At 37.3% G+C, this 13,521-nt stretch overlaps 2 protein-coding genes across 2 annotated transcripts in view; one reads left to right on the forward strand and one right to left on the reverse strand.

The window, feature by feature from the left end:
• Nucleotides 1-3,244: 3,244 nt before the first annotated feature.
• On the forward strand, nucleotides 3,245-5,671 carry LOC122090572 (mavicyanin-like). Its single transcript, XM_042660213.1, has 2 exons — nucleotides 3,245-3,613; nucleotides 5,175-5,671. The coding sequence occupies exons 1-2, from the start codon at nucleotides 3,442-3,444 to the stop codon at nucleotides 5,528-5,530; spliced, it is 528 nt and encodes a 175-aa protein (XP_042516147.1). The 5' UTR covers nucleotides 3,245-3,441; the 3' UTR covers nucleotides 5,531-5,671.
• A 1,174-nt stretch (nucleotides 5,672-6,845) lies between these two features.
• LOC122092274 (chloride channel protein CLC-d-like) overlaps nucleotides 6,846-13,521 on the reverse strand; it is a 20,214-nt gene continuing 13,538 nt past the window's right edge. The window contains exons 12-20 of the mRNA XM_042662601.1: nucleotides 12,942-13,077; nucleotides 12,731-12,862; nucleotides 12,520-12,597; nucleotides 12,352-12,407; nucleotides 12,140-12,226; nucleotides 11,906-12,062; nucleotides 11,700-11,801; nucleotides 11,563-11,609; nucleotides 6,846-7,574 (exon numbers count right to left, since the gene is read on the reverse strand). Coding sequence (XP_042518535.1) covers nucleotides 7,490-7,574; nucleotides 11,563-11,609; nucleotides 11,700-11,801; nucleotides 11,906-12,062; nucleotides 12,140-12,226; nucleotides 12,352-12,407; nucleotides 12,520-12,597; nucleotides 12,731-12,862; nucleotides 12,942-13,077 — 880 coding nt within the window. The 3' untranslated portion in view covers nucleotides 6,846-7,489. The remainder of the gene's footprint in view (nucleotides 7,575-11,562; nucleotides 11,610-11,699; nucleotides 11,802-11,905; nucleotides 12,063-12,139; nucleotides 12,227-12,351; nucleotides 12,408-12,519; nucleotides 12,598-12,730; nucleotides 12,863-12,941; nucleotides 13,078-13,521) is intronic.

The raw sequence follows: 13,521 nt of genomic DNA on the forward strand, positions 1-13,521 counted from the left end.
AAAAAAAAAAAAAAAAAAAAAAACCTAGAATAGGTAAATAGAGCTTCAATTCTTGATCTTTATCTTTGTATTGTTTCTTCTTCAAATGAAGTACTGCAAGGAAATTTTTTGATTTCATGTTCTTGGCTGCTGATGCTTGATTGGATTATTCATTAATGTCTATTGGGTAAACAAATAAGATGGTAACAACTACTAATCAAGGAGACCATATTAGATCCATGTACGAGAACATTTTCAAATGTTCCTAGTCCTTGGTATTTGAAATTCACTTTCTTTCTCTGTATTTAATGGATTCTAAATATCAAGATCACAAGAGCAATCTCATACTTGAACCTGATCCGATTTCCTATTCAAGTGGATTATGGTTTCACAATCTTAGGCTTTCTAGCCTTATCTTGAAAACGCTCTCTGGGAAGACCACATTTCCCCATCTATGTTGGGAGTTGAGTATGTGTTGAGAAAAAATGCACAATTGCAAGGAAAATACTAAAAAAGCAATTACGTACAACATGAGAATAATATGGTTTGACACGAAAGTCTATATCCATTCAAGAGAACAAAAATAAATAAATAAAAAATTCATTAAGTTCAAAAAATTAATATTTGCATTAGTCTTTGCCTTACAATGTGATTTTCATTACTTGTGTTTAAGGTTTCTGATAGAGACAATATATATATATATATATATATATGAAATCTTAAAAACTTAATCTTTATATAATTACAATTTTACCCCTACATATGGACTCAAAACCAAATCCAAATATATTTAAGTTTTTTTTTTTTTTTTTTTGGGTAGAGATATATGCAAGTTCAATAACAAGTATATAGACTTACCATACTAGACATAAAACCCAACAACAGAATAAAGTGAAGGGCAAAAGTGTGGCTATGCTCTATCCCAAAACGCAAAACCTAATGATGATGTGGTAACCAATTTATGGTGGACGTGACATTTATATTCTTAACAACTATTTATGAGTCGAGATTTTCTCTGGACAACTGTGTTAAAAAAAAATAATAATAAATAATATTGAGATAATAATATTTCTAAATTAGAGAATAAATTATAGAAATGCGTTTGGTAACATGGAATGAAACACTTCTTTCTCCCATCTTTGCAAAGGTGAAACCCGTACTACTAGATGGAGCTGTCACTCGAAAACCTATCATGCATATTTTTGCAAACAGCAACAAATACATGGATTTGATTTTACCTGGTCTTGGCAAAAAGGGTGGGCAATTGGTTTACCCACTTTGTTTTCCTTATTTGAATCCATGACCACTTAGCCATAATAGAATAATCTCACTGTTGCATTAAGCCATCGAGATCCACCCCAGGTAAGGGTGTCAATGGGTCAATTCGGTTCAGTATTGGTTTAGGTCGAATAAGTTTTGATGTGAGAATGGTGAAACCAAAGTCGAAACTAAACCAATAAGAAAATATCAATTTTGATTTGGTTTCAGTTTTGCTGTGGCTTGGTTTTGATTTCTTGTATCAATTATAATTGGGTTGATTTCGATTGTTTGTTCAATTTGAGTTTGATTTTCCATACAAAATTATACAAAGGTTTTTAATGAATTTTGGGATATTTTCGATTTATTACCGGTTTGATTTCGATTTTGATCCAGGTTTTAAGTCGATTCCGATCTAATTTTGAATCCATTCGATTATTGATGCAGTTCAGTTTGTTAGGTGGTTATAATATCTGAAACTGAAACTGGTCCAATAAACCTTTGGTTCGATTTAATCTAACTTCAATTGATTTGGTTCAAAGCAATTTTACCAGTTCAATTTAAGTATTGACACCCCTACCCTCAGGGTGCCTGGTATTACAAACGAAAATTACTTTAGATATAGAAATGGGAAGATAATGTGACTAAATAAAAAAAAAAAAAATAGAGGAAGCTAGCTACTAGCTGCTAAGCTTTTATGGTCTTAGCATAAAAATTCAATTTTAACCATGGCATCATCTAAGATTATCCATTCATATCCAATTACTTTGGCCGATAAATATGAAAGAGATGAGAGATGGAAGGGGGGAGTGGGCAGGGTCCAGGGAATTAAGTTTAGGGTAGGATAGAGTAGGGTAGAGTAGGGTCAGGTGGGGGTGTGCCAAGAGTGGAAGAATCGTAAGAGCTCCGAGGTGGGGTGGGGATGAGAGAGACAGGAGATGGGACATTAGAGAAATGAGATGGGGAGATGAGATGGAAAAAGTAGAGATGACAGAGACTACTGGTGAGAGGATAGATGGGATGATTTCTGTTTTTCCATCAATTCTGTTTATAAAATGTAAGAACAAAATTTTTTTGCTTATGCATTCCTCAAAATTTGAGTAAAAAATTTTTCGATTCATTATAAAAGAAACATTATCAAACATATTCTTGTTCCAACATTGTTCTCAGAAAGGAAAAAAAAAAAGAAATATTTAAAAAAAAATGATAATTATATAGACCCCTAACCATCAAACAAAAGTGTTACAAGAGTTTCAATTCAATAGAAGTCATTAACAACATTAATAAGAAATCAACAATTCACTCTTATCACAATTAAATGGGGTTAGCTATTCAATAGACATAATAAAAGCTTTTACATTGAACAATATTGAATTCAAAGCTTTGGGACCACTTGAATTCATTAGAATGGACTGGCTAAGAATTAGATCTCCATATCTCATTTTGGATATGGATACCTCTAAGTGGATATAGATATAAATCAAAGCTGAAATTTTTAATTATTCATTCATATCATTGAATGACGTGTGCACACCTTCCTCCCTCGGTGAAAATAATTCACTTTGAATCCATGTTTCTCAATTATCTAGAACTACTGAAGACTCGAGATCTAAGGGGCACAATGACCGCCTCATCCTCATGAAAACCAGAAATCCTCCCGTTGTTGCTTTGGTGGTGCAAGTGTTACGCTGTCTTTTAAAAAACACTTTTTTTTTATTTTTATTATTAATTGAATATATATTTGAATGAAATAGATTAAATTTCGGATCATCCGAATTTAAAGATTTTTTTTTACATTATCATTGGACAAGGGCAGTCGGTGATTTGTTACATCAGCTGTTGATCGAACACGCGTCCCGTCACCCGTGAGTCATGGGGACTACTGGCCTGTGCAGGGGCACTGGAATAGGATACCAACAAAAGATCAAGGGTATTATTGTCTTTCTACGTAGGAAAAAATATAGCTCTCTCTCTTTATACGTTTGGAAACCTGAAATCCGAGACCAGAAATAGAAATTAGTTTCAGAGAGAAATTCTGGTGGAAAATTTCTGTTCACATATTTTCTTCCCAGACTCTTTGGAGCTTTCCTTCTCTCCTCAAAGTGGGCTTACAGTCTTACACACACTCTCTCTCTCTCTCTCTCTCTCTCTACCACGAGCCCTTCTGTTTGTCTCGTCTCTCCTCTCTTCGTGAGTTTCAGAGCCATGGCTTTTGCTCAGAAAGCCACAGTTATTCTCTTATTGGTTATGGTTTCCTTGGATTTCTCCATGACTGCTGTGTATAAGGTTGGGGATTCTACTGGCTGGACAACTCTTGGCAACTATAACTATACTGCCTGGGCTCTCAGTAAGACCTTCCGTGTTGGGGATATCATCGGTAAGTTTCTTCAACAAGTATACTTGAAATCTTCTCTGAGTAATTCATTATATGGGTTCTTGAAATCTTCTCTCAGGATTTATTATTTGGGTTCTGTTTCTTCTAATCTTTTTTTTTTTTTCACAAATTTTTTTTGGGGAATCATAGTTCTTTCCTCTTCTTGAGTATCTCTTTGCATTTTCCCTCCCCTGTACTGTTCTGGCATTGGTTTTCAGCTATGGGTTTTGCAAGGTTTACTTGTGATCTCTTTTAACCCCTCAACTTAGCTCCCTCTGCTTGTGTCTGGATATCTTTGCTTCTCTACTTAGTTTGCCAATGCTCTGCTTTTCTTGTTAAGTTTTTTGGCAGATGGTTATGATTCTTTAGTCTTCTTTGCTTTCTTGATTTCCTTTTCGATGAAATGGAACTTGGGTTATTTAATGTCTGTTTATTTTGTTAACTGGTTTCCAGATTTACCATTTCTTTTAGTGTCTACGTATTTCCCTCATCCCTTTTGTTTTGTTCTTTTTAGATCTTCTTGCAGCCAGTTTCTGTGCAATTATCCTACCGACATTATCCCCTGCTTTTCCCTTCCGAGATGAAAATCTCTTTTCTAGTGGTTGTTATTCTACTCTGATTCTCTTCCTCCCTCTCCCCCTCCAGGAGGACCAGGACAAAAGGGGGAGAAGGGAAAGAAAAGGACTATTATATCAAGTGGAATGTGTGGCGGGTGGACACACACACATACACACGCACACACAGGTGCAAAGGCTGGCTTCCCCATGGGACCTGTCCTGAAAGGCTGAAACCCCATCCCACTTGCACTTTTGGCTTTTCCGATCATACAGGCTTTTCCAGTCATACAGTTTACAGTCTACCCTCTTGACTCTTTAGCATGTATATGTTATAATGTGTTACTTTCTGGTGTGGCCATTGCTGATGTCTTCACCCCCTCCCCCACTCTCTTCCAGAAAATATCTTTTTTTCTATCACCATCACCTATTGAGGCATCTGTTGTCATTGAGAAGAGCCAATGGGCGATGTTTTCGTCATCTGTCTGACAGGACTCGGGTAGAAAAGCTAGCCATTAAGGAGAGGGTGCCCAAATTCTTATTAGCATTTTGGTTATGTAAGGTGTGGGATTATTGTTTCCCCTTGGAACCCTGATACTGTTCTATTGGGTGGGCATACCTCGTCACTCGTTAGTCTTTTTCAGCTTTTCTGTTTCCTTTCCTGGTGGAGGTAGACTTAGAACAGTGCTATTGATATCGACTAACCATTGTTTCTATCTTGAAGAAAACCCAAAAATGAATCATCGCTGATTCTGTTCTCTGATCGGTTTCAGACTCTAAAGTTGGGACCTTAATTCACCCATGTTAACTTCTTGTGGTGTTTGATGGAACATTATCTACCCACATGCGCTGGAAGAAATTGGTTTGAAGGTTGACTTATTATTAGATGATGAAAAATAGGTTGACTTTCATAAGATTTTCAGTGTTTCTTTGTCTTTGTGGAACTAATGTGGTTCTCCCTTGGTGTTGATGATGCTGCAATTGGTGGTGTGATGATGATGCACCCATAGTTTTCGAGTACCACAAGGATAGACACAATGTGTTGCGAGTGACACAACCAAACTTCCAAGCCTGCAATGCTTCATTCCCGCAGGTCACATACAACTCTGGCAATGACTCTATTCTCATCAACAAGACTGGCCATCACTACTTCATCTGCGGCTTTCCCGGACATTGCCCGATTGGACAAAAGGTTGATATCCACATCCCCAATAAATCCTCTGTAGCCACGGCTCCTTTTGGTTCTCCTGTTGCTTCTCCCACTCCGAAGAGCAGTGCTCCTTATCCATCCAAGGGGCTTCTGGGTAATCTTGGGATGGCTGTGTTGGCCTTATGTTTTTGTGTTTCTGTGTTTGTTTACTATTAGAGTTAGGGATATTCTGTTATCCTATTGGGTTTTATATGGGGAGAACGTTTCTGTTGCTTTAGTTTTGGGATTGTAATAATACTGAACATGGTAGGTGTATTCTTTTTCCACTTAATACCAGTTTTTTGTTTGTGAATTGAATTTGACAGCATTTTTACTTTCTAGTTGTTCAGTAATCAATGAAAAAGAAATGAAGCTTATAGGTGCAAAACTCATGGAAATCAACATATACTAACAGGTGAAATTTTATTAAAACCCAGAAGCAAAACCTCTTAACTTCAATGAGTTTTTGTCATCAACTATGAATATCTTCCAACCCTTGCAACCAATCAACCATGAGATCAATAGGTATATTCTTTGTTTCTGGTATCAGTGTTCTTACAGTTAGGCCTTTTAATCAGTAATAAACCATATGGTTTTGTTCAGTAAAAATTAGAAAGGACTTCCTCAGCCACACCAATTTTTCCTTTTTTTCCATTTTTGGGTGTATCACTGTATCTTCGACCACACATGCACATTATACATTATAGAATCTATGGCTGACATAAATATCTGACATATGGGAGGTTAATAGGACTCAAATTTTGTGGACACTGACTTCAAGATTCTTGTATCATATATGAAAAAATAAAAATAAAAAATATGAGAGGAGGTTAGGTATGCGTTGGTTTCCTTGGAGTTAATGGCTCAATCAATGGGAGGGTTGGGATGAAAGGGACATAAGAGATTTTTCCAGAAGACAATAAAAGAGATAAGACATGGGTCTGGTATACCAACAGCATACCCAGCATTTTACCAGAAAAAGGAGAAAAATATAAAGCTTTGAAATGACAATGGGTCAATGTAAGATTTAAATTGAGTCTCAAAATTTGACAACCAATCCAGTCCATTCCTCGGCATCCTTTGAATGGCACTAGGATGGTGGTCCATAGATTTTCTAATGAATATACCATCCAGGAATACTTCTGTCAGAAAAGCACTGAAAGTAAGCAAAAAGGCTGATAAGTCATGACCTATTTTCGTCGGGACAAGTTGACCTTTAAAAAAAAAAAAAAAAGGTTGGGTAAAGTGTTCTGTTTCTCGGTGTTGAGAGTATCTTAATCATAGTTGTCGTGACATGCACACAACCCAAGGAGTTAGAGGGGGTCTAAAAGTCAATATGACACCAAGAAGGGGACACCAAAGAGCCCCTAGCTAGGCAATGCCTTGGACAACTATGATCATAATTTTGAGTAACCTGCCTTGTCACGTATGCTGTTTGATTTGTTGGCTCAGAGGCCACATTCTACGGTGCCTGTTGGAAAAAGTTAAAGAGTGGGATTCCATAACCATGGTGGTTGTGGGACAATTTATTGTGATAAACAACTTACGAAAGCTATTATGATTCTTCCGCTCACCATCAGAGAAACCAAATGTGTGTGAAGCTTTTTTGTCTGTTTTTGTCAGTAAATTTAAAAATAATACAGAAATTTTACTATCAGGGCAACAAATTTTCATCTTCCAATCCCTAAAAACTATTCAAACTGAAGCTTCTCTTTGCCCTGCTCTTTCTCTCTTTCAATTTCGATTGACAATAGCTCCTCCATGTGAAGAATTCACTTCAATCTTCAATTCACTAGTATGAGTACAATGAAAGCTAGTGGATAGATTACACAACTATGATTATACATGCATTAGTCCAACTCCCCCCCCCCCCCCCCCCCCCCCCCCCCCCAATACACAGAAAAAAAAAGGGTGGAAAGGGGTACCTTATTCATACAATGGTTTCCCTTTTCATTTAACTCTCTGTGTTCCCTAGAATCTGTGTTACCCTAGACCTGTTGTTTCTTAATTGTTTGAGATACATGATTATATGTAATTAGCGCCCCAGCATGAAAAATGGGGAAGGAACCAGACAGTAGAACAAGTAGAACTTGATAAAATAACTTTGTTTCAGGAATACATTGGTGTGTCTAAACTTCAATCTTGGACCAAAAGACCATTAAGAGGTGGATGCTCTGCATCTGAATCCCTGCCAAGCACTCTTCTATCATGCCACCGTGGTCTGCCATATAAAAACAAAGATCATCAGCAAGCAGTTAGAATGACCTACATGTTTGGAGACAATACAAAAAAGTGGACTTTTCAGGGGGGGAAATAATGTCCACAACAATAGGCAATCTTTAAAATGTACTTGTTTCCACTGCAAAGACAATGTCCAACAAAACTACACAAGGTAAATGATGATAGAAAATGATGGGTCTCAGAATGCCAATGAAAAATGCACTGAAGAATTGCTAAATTGCTCAGAAGTACTAGTAGTTAGAATCACATAGGCATGCAACATGCGTCCGAGTCCTGAGCCCATCTCATGTTATAATACATGACTCATGCAATTTTAGTCAACATATGTTTTTTAATAAAAAGTCAACATGTGATGCTGGTTTTATGGAACAATGACTTAAAATATAACTTTCTAACTTCTTGTCTACATTTATTGCAATAGAAATACTCGATTTTTTTTCTATTCATAGCAAGTGATGACTGCATCTAAAATAATAAAGTAAAAGAAAAATCTGTTGACAGACTTAGAAAAGAAATCAAAGAGGCCAAGATGGCAAAACAACTGAATGAAAAAAATAAAAAACGCAATCACGACAACAAAGTTATGGAATTACAAAGGCAACACTAATCTTTCTTAAGGAAAAGCCACAACTTCTATAAGAGTCCCTGTCGCCACTTTTGGCTAATTCATCATTAAGAGAATGGGAAAACCTAGGTCTTCACTGAATTAGTTCGAGGAAGGACCTAGCCTGCCTGAAAATATGGGAAAGCCTCCAGGTGCCCCTTGCCTGAGAGGATAGCCATCAGATGGCTGAAGCAGAAAGAGAAATGAAAAACAATGACTTGACTTCAAGTGTGAAGAATGGAGTCCTAAATAATCTCCCAAGATGCTGTCATTATAGTTTAATCAACATTGCGTAAAATTAGGAATCAAAGCCAAAAGTAGATCCTGCTATGACAGTCTGATACAAAGCTCTAAATGTCCTCAGTATGAATGAATCTCCATAACGACGAGTGCCAAAAGGAACAGCATACTGAGCACAAAAATGTCAAATGCTTACTCGGGGACCTGTTTCTTATGTTTATGTATAAAGATAAAGGAAGCAGATTTTTGTGGATTAAAATAAAAAAATTTAATAATAAAAAAAGAAACAACTTTTGACAATTATTACAGATTTTTTTCTCTGGTCAGAGGAGTCCTTCGAATTTTCTACTCTTCAATCGAGATCATTCGAGGATTTCGGAATTTTTTAATTTGGAATCTAGTATGAAAGAGGAGAGAAGAGTTAGGCTCATTACAGTAAAAAAAAAGGGGGGGGAAATGCCCCATAAGAAACTGAAGGTGAGAGCCTAAGGAATCGACAGGTTTATGTTTGGTTCGGGAAGAGATCGTGGAAGTTTTGAGAAGATAATCCAACGATAACCCTAAGACCAATCTAAAGAATGCAAAGTGCATAAAGAAAATGACCCCAGACATCCTTCATAAAACAATGGATGAAAATTGATCTGTTTTCAATCCTCAAACAGAATTGGCAAACATGCAAGAGAGTATAGATTTTTTGTTTCCCTCTGCAGCTTAAGTATCAAACATCTTAAAACAAACCTCCCACAAGAAAGCCTTGCATTTAGAATGCGCGTGAATAAGCACAGGTGAAATTGATGGTCAAGTGTATGTCCCACTGAGGAGAATGAACAAACTCTAAAATCAGGTTTAGTCTTAAATCATCCACGAGGCAATCCATGATTGCAATGACTTCATCAAGTGCAAAATTCCTGAGCAGTGGGTCTTTCTTTTCTCCCTCACAAGTCGGTAAAAAGTGAAAATGAGGATGTCTAATAGATCCAGACAGATGGCTTATCCATTTTGTTGATTGTAATTGCTGATGTATGAATAGCTAGGACATATGACACATGTCCAGCTACTAGGCCCAGTTTGTGCATATTTCACCGGAATTCCCCAAAAGCAGATCAAACTTCACACAAATAATGTTGCACATATTGACAGAGATTGAGACGAAGATGAGAAAGAGGACAAGATCAATTGACCCAGAAGCATTGGCCTGGATACCAACGACTCCCATTCACTCCATTTTTGGATCTAACTATCCTATCCTATGATGTAGCAGAGTCCCTATGAAACCTCCAAATAACTTGCCACATTGTATATCTTCGTATCCATGACCACCAACTCCTTTGGATTGACAAAACAAGCTCAATTGACCCAGAAGCATTGGCCTGGATACCAACGACTCCCATTCACTCCATTTTTGGATCTAACTATCCTATCCTATGATGTAGCAGAGTCCCTATGAAACCTCCAAATAACTTGCCAATTGTATATCTTCGTATCCATGACCACCAACTCCTTTGGATTGACAAAACAATCCCCAATGAATAACTGCTTTTTCCTCTCCTCACTAGGCTTCCACAAAAGGCTAAAATCATTTGGTTCACTTTTACAGAAACCCCTTTTTCTTTTCAGTAAACAAAAGGAACCTTAAAACCAGCCATATAACACAGGAAGATTAGACAAGGTGGGCTGACCCTCCCACGTAAACATTCTTCATCCCTGGTAATCACATCATCCACTTAACAATATAATCGAAAAAGGCTAGTGATCAAGGATTATTGACAAAAAAGAAGTGAAATAAAGATGGGACAATAGATGATCTAGGATTATGCTCCACCAGAGAGCCATTATACCTAAGATATCCATATGCTTAACTTTTCCAGGGTTTTCTAATCTTTTCGGCTTTCAATTAACCATTTGTCCAAAAAATTAGGGATCATGAGGTTTTAAACAACAGCATTAAGATACCCAAATTTGGGAAATCACAAGATTCACGATGATAAACAAAAGATCTAAATTTGCAAAGGGTGTAACAAATCATAAATTTACAATTAGTCACGAGTTAGTCGAGTACATTTTCATATATGTACCAAGGAGAGCCCCTGAAAGGAACAAGCGATACTATTTTTCTCTTACAGTATGTAAAGTCATAAGCTTTGCTACTTCCCCCCCAAGTCAAGCCAATATTGTCCATGACTGAGAGTGCTGGAAAAGCTTGCAAAGCTTACACTTTTGAGAGCTAGTACCTTCCCATCATCCCATTGTTCTTTTATTGGAGCCACGTCTCTATATTGGAATACTTACTTTCTCTTCATCGACATTGTAACTTCGTATTTCCTGCAAATAAAATGGGCCTTGATAATGCTGAAACAAGAATTTTGTGAATTCTAGAACAGAAATTCATCATACAATCTGCCATGACAAGCTTCGCCATCTGTGGCAATTCCAAGCAGCATCATGCCTGTAAAATCTCCCTACCCACAAAACAATAAACCCCTCAAACAATTGGAAAATCATAGCAACAATCTCATAGTAGGGACTCTTCCATGGGGTTGCAAGATGGTCCTGTTTCATTCATAGTTTGAGCAGGAGTGACATTCGATATAATTTTGTGTAAGAATTGACAGGGCAATAGTTCCAAAGTCAGGCATTGATACAATGTGGTTCCAATCTAGCAGATAGGCCAGTTAGCAGCATATGGATTTCAGTAATTCAGTGGCAGCCAGAGAAATGAAATCGTCCTCTTCTGTACTATCCCTTTTGACTTGAATATATATAAATAAAGAGACCAGTTGAGAATTTGTGAAGCTTTCACCAAGCAATCAAACCTATATATCACTACGAAATTCTACCAATATATATATATATATATATATCTCACTACGAAATGAGATCAGTTAAGTAAGCTAAAGTTCACATGCATAAAGAATCCAGGTTGCAAAAGACTAAGTTAACAACATCCTTTTCCTGCAATGGTACAGATCTCTTTGTTGGGATGATTCTTCATTCCAAAAACTAGATATTTTATAGCAGATGCAATCACAGTGTAAGAGTAGATGATTATTTGAACTAACTTTGAATAGATCATTAGTACCAAAGATATTGAAGAGACGTAACATCAGTAAAGCTGCATCAAGACCTTACACTAGTCGATTGGAGCTCCACAGTTGCCGGATCCTTGTTTTCCTGCAACCCGTCATTAAACTTTCAATCCATCATGTACTAGAACTATGCAAGAAGCCAAGAACAGAGAAAAAGCCCATCCAGATTAAGTACCTCAATTAACAAATCTTTCCTAGTAATCAGGCCAATAACACTAGAGGGGCAAGGAACAACAAATATGTGTCTCAATCCCAGTTGGCGGAAAAGATTATAGACCTGTACCACCAATAACAGGTAAGAATAGAAACATATGTGATCATACTTGCAATAGCAATCAAATAAAGAGCATATTAGTGTTAAAATGGAAGGGATATGCTTACCTTTGTCAAAGACATATCTTCAGGGACAATGTAAGGAGAGGGGTTTAGAAAAGGGGCAAGATCTATGTACATTTCTAAGTCATCAGGACTTAAATGAATCTTATCTATGGACATCCCTTTACTGGAGACAGGTTTCACAAACTTGCTGCAGTTGTACCTGTGAAGTTCAGCCAATTCATTAACCTCTGGAAATTGACCAAGGCAGCACTAAGATTAATATGAATCTCCACTTACCTGTTTGGTAGGGATCCACCTCTTATATCACATGGAAAGGCGCTATGCTGGAAATCAACTTTAGACTGCAGAACTACGAACAAATGACTGCACCAAGAACCAATTACCCATGTTACTTCAAAATTTGTGAACACAGAAACACAGTCATGTGCGCATCTACTTGATAAACCAATGACAAATCCAACAATTTAACAAAGTTAAGCAAGTTCTACCTACGAAGTATGAGACCAACAACATGTGTCTCTCCATTTCCTGGGTCATTTACCACCTAGATCTCAATGTGACACGAAACATAAGCAAGTTATTAGAAGAATAATAGGTACATGTATCATATGTGTGTGTGTGTCTTCATGTGTATATAGAGGACAAATGTAACTCACAGGGAAGCCATTATGCTTGCTGCTCCGCAAAACAGAAACTACATCAGCAACTTTGACAACACGAGGAAAGTACACAACCTATCAAGGTAGAAGTGAAATTAGCTGTAAGTGGGAAACTGGAATAGAAGGAAGACAGAAGAAATGACCCTAAGAAAAAAGGAAAAGGAAGACAGAAGAAGAAGCAATTTGAAAGCATTCTTATGAGACTGACCTTTTGATTCCTGCATGCTTCCTTTGCTGTCATTCTCCGCATATGGTATTTAGGTCTTGATTCAAGTAAAGGAATGCCCCTCAATCGGGCCTGCATTTCATACAAACCTTCATTGAAAGCATCACCAACAGCCTGTCATAGAAAAGATTGTGTATTCAGCTAAGTGAATATCCTAGAAGAAAAAGCCACATTTTTAAAGGCAAGGAATAACCTTTGATATTAGAAGAACAAGCATTATAAGAGGTAGAAGTTTCAAATTATTTGTGATCTCAACCATAATGACACAAAGGGATACTGTCATTCGCATCGAACCTCCAAGGAAAGCAGCAGCACCAAGCAAAGCATACCTGAAAAGACCCCAACGCTTTAGGAAAACATATAGTATCTCTTGAAGACAGCAACACCAATAATTATTGTGCATAGCTAGGGTGGGGGTATAAAGCAAAGGGTATCAACCAATGAATTGAAACATCAAAACTTGTCCTCATGTGAAAATGGAGCATACATGCAAGAATCATAGCTGTCAAGGCAATGCCTAGGTGCCTTGTTGGTGCCACCTTAGTTTTTGCCCCCCCCCCCCCCTCAACTGCCTTGGTTTGCCAAGGCACCATGACAACTATGGCAGGAATAGGAGCCCCAAGATGAATATTCACCAACTTTATCAGGAAAAACAAATGAGCATTGCCTCTTAATGAGCTCACTTGATTTCTACTAAACTTTTTGCGTTCTTCTACTCATTCAACCCTTATATAGCTTGAATTTGCATGATTGGAGCTTGATGGTAATGGTTC

Source organism: Macadamia integrifolia, chromosome 10 (assembly GCF_013358625.1).
Source record: "Macadamia integrifolia cultivar HAES 741 chromosome 10, SCU_Mint_v3, whole genome shotgun sequence".
In the NCBI taxonomy this organism is placed as follows: Eukaryota; Viridiplantae; Streptophyta; class Magnoliopsida; order Proteales; family Proteaceae; genus Macadamia; species Macadamia integrifolia.

Coding starts and splice junctions, on each gene's coding strand:
- LOC122090572 (XM_042660213.1), top strand. CDS start 3,442: ATGGCTTTTGCTCAGAAAGCCACAGTTATTCTCTTATTGGTTATGGTT. Junction 3,614..5,174: donor CCGTGTTGGGGATATCATCG/GTAAGTTTCTTC, acceptor ATGCACCCATAG/TTTTCGAGTACCACAAGGAT.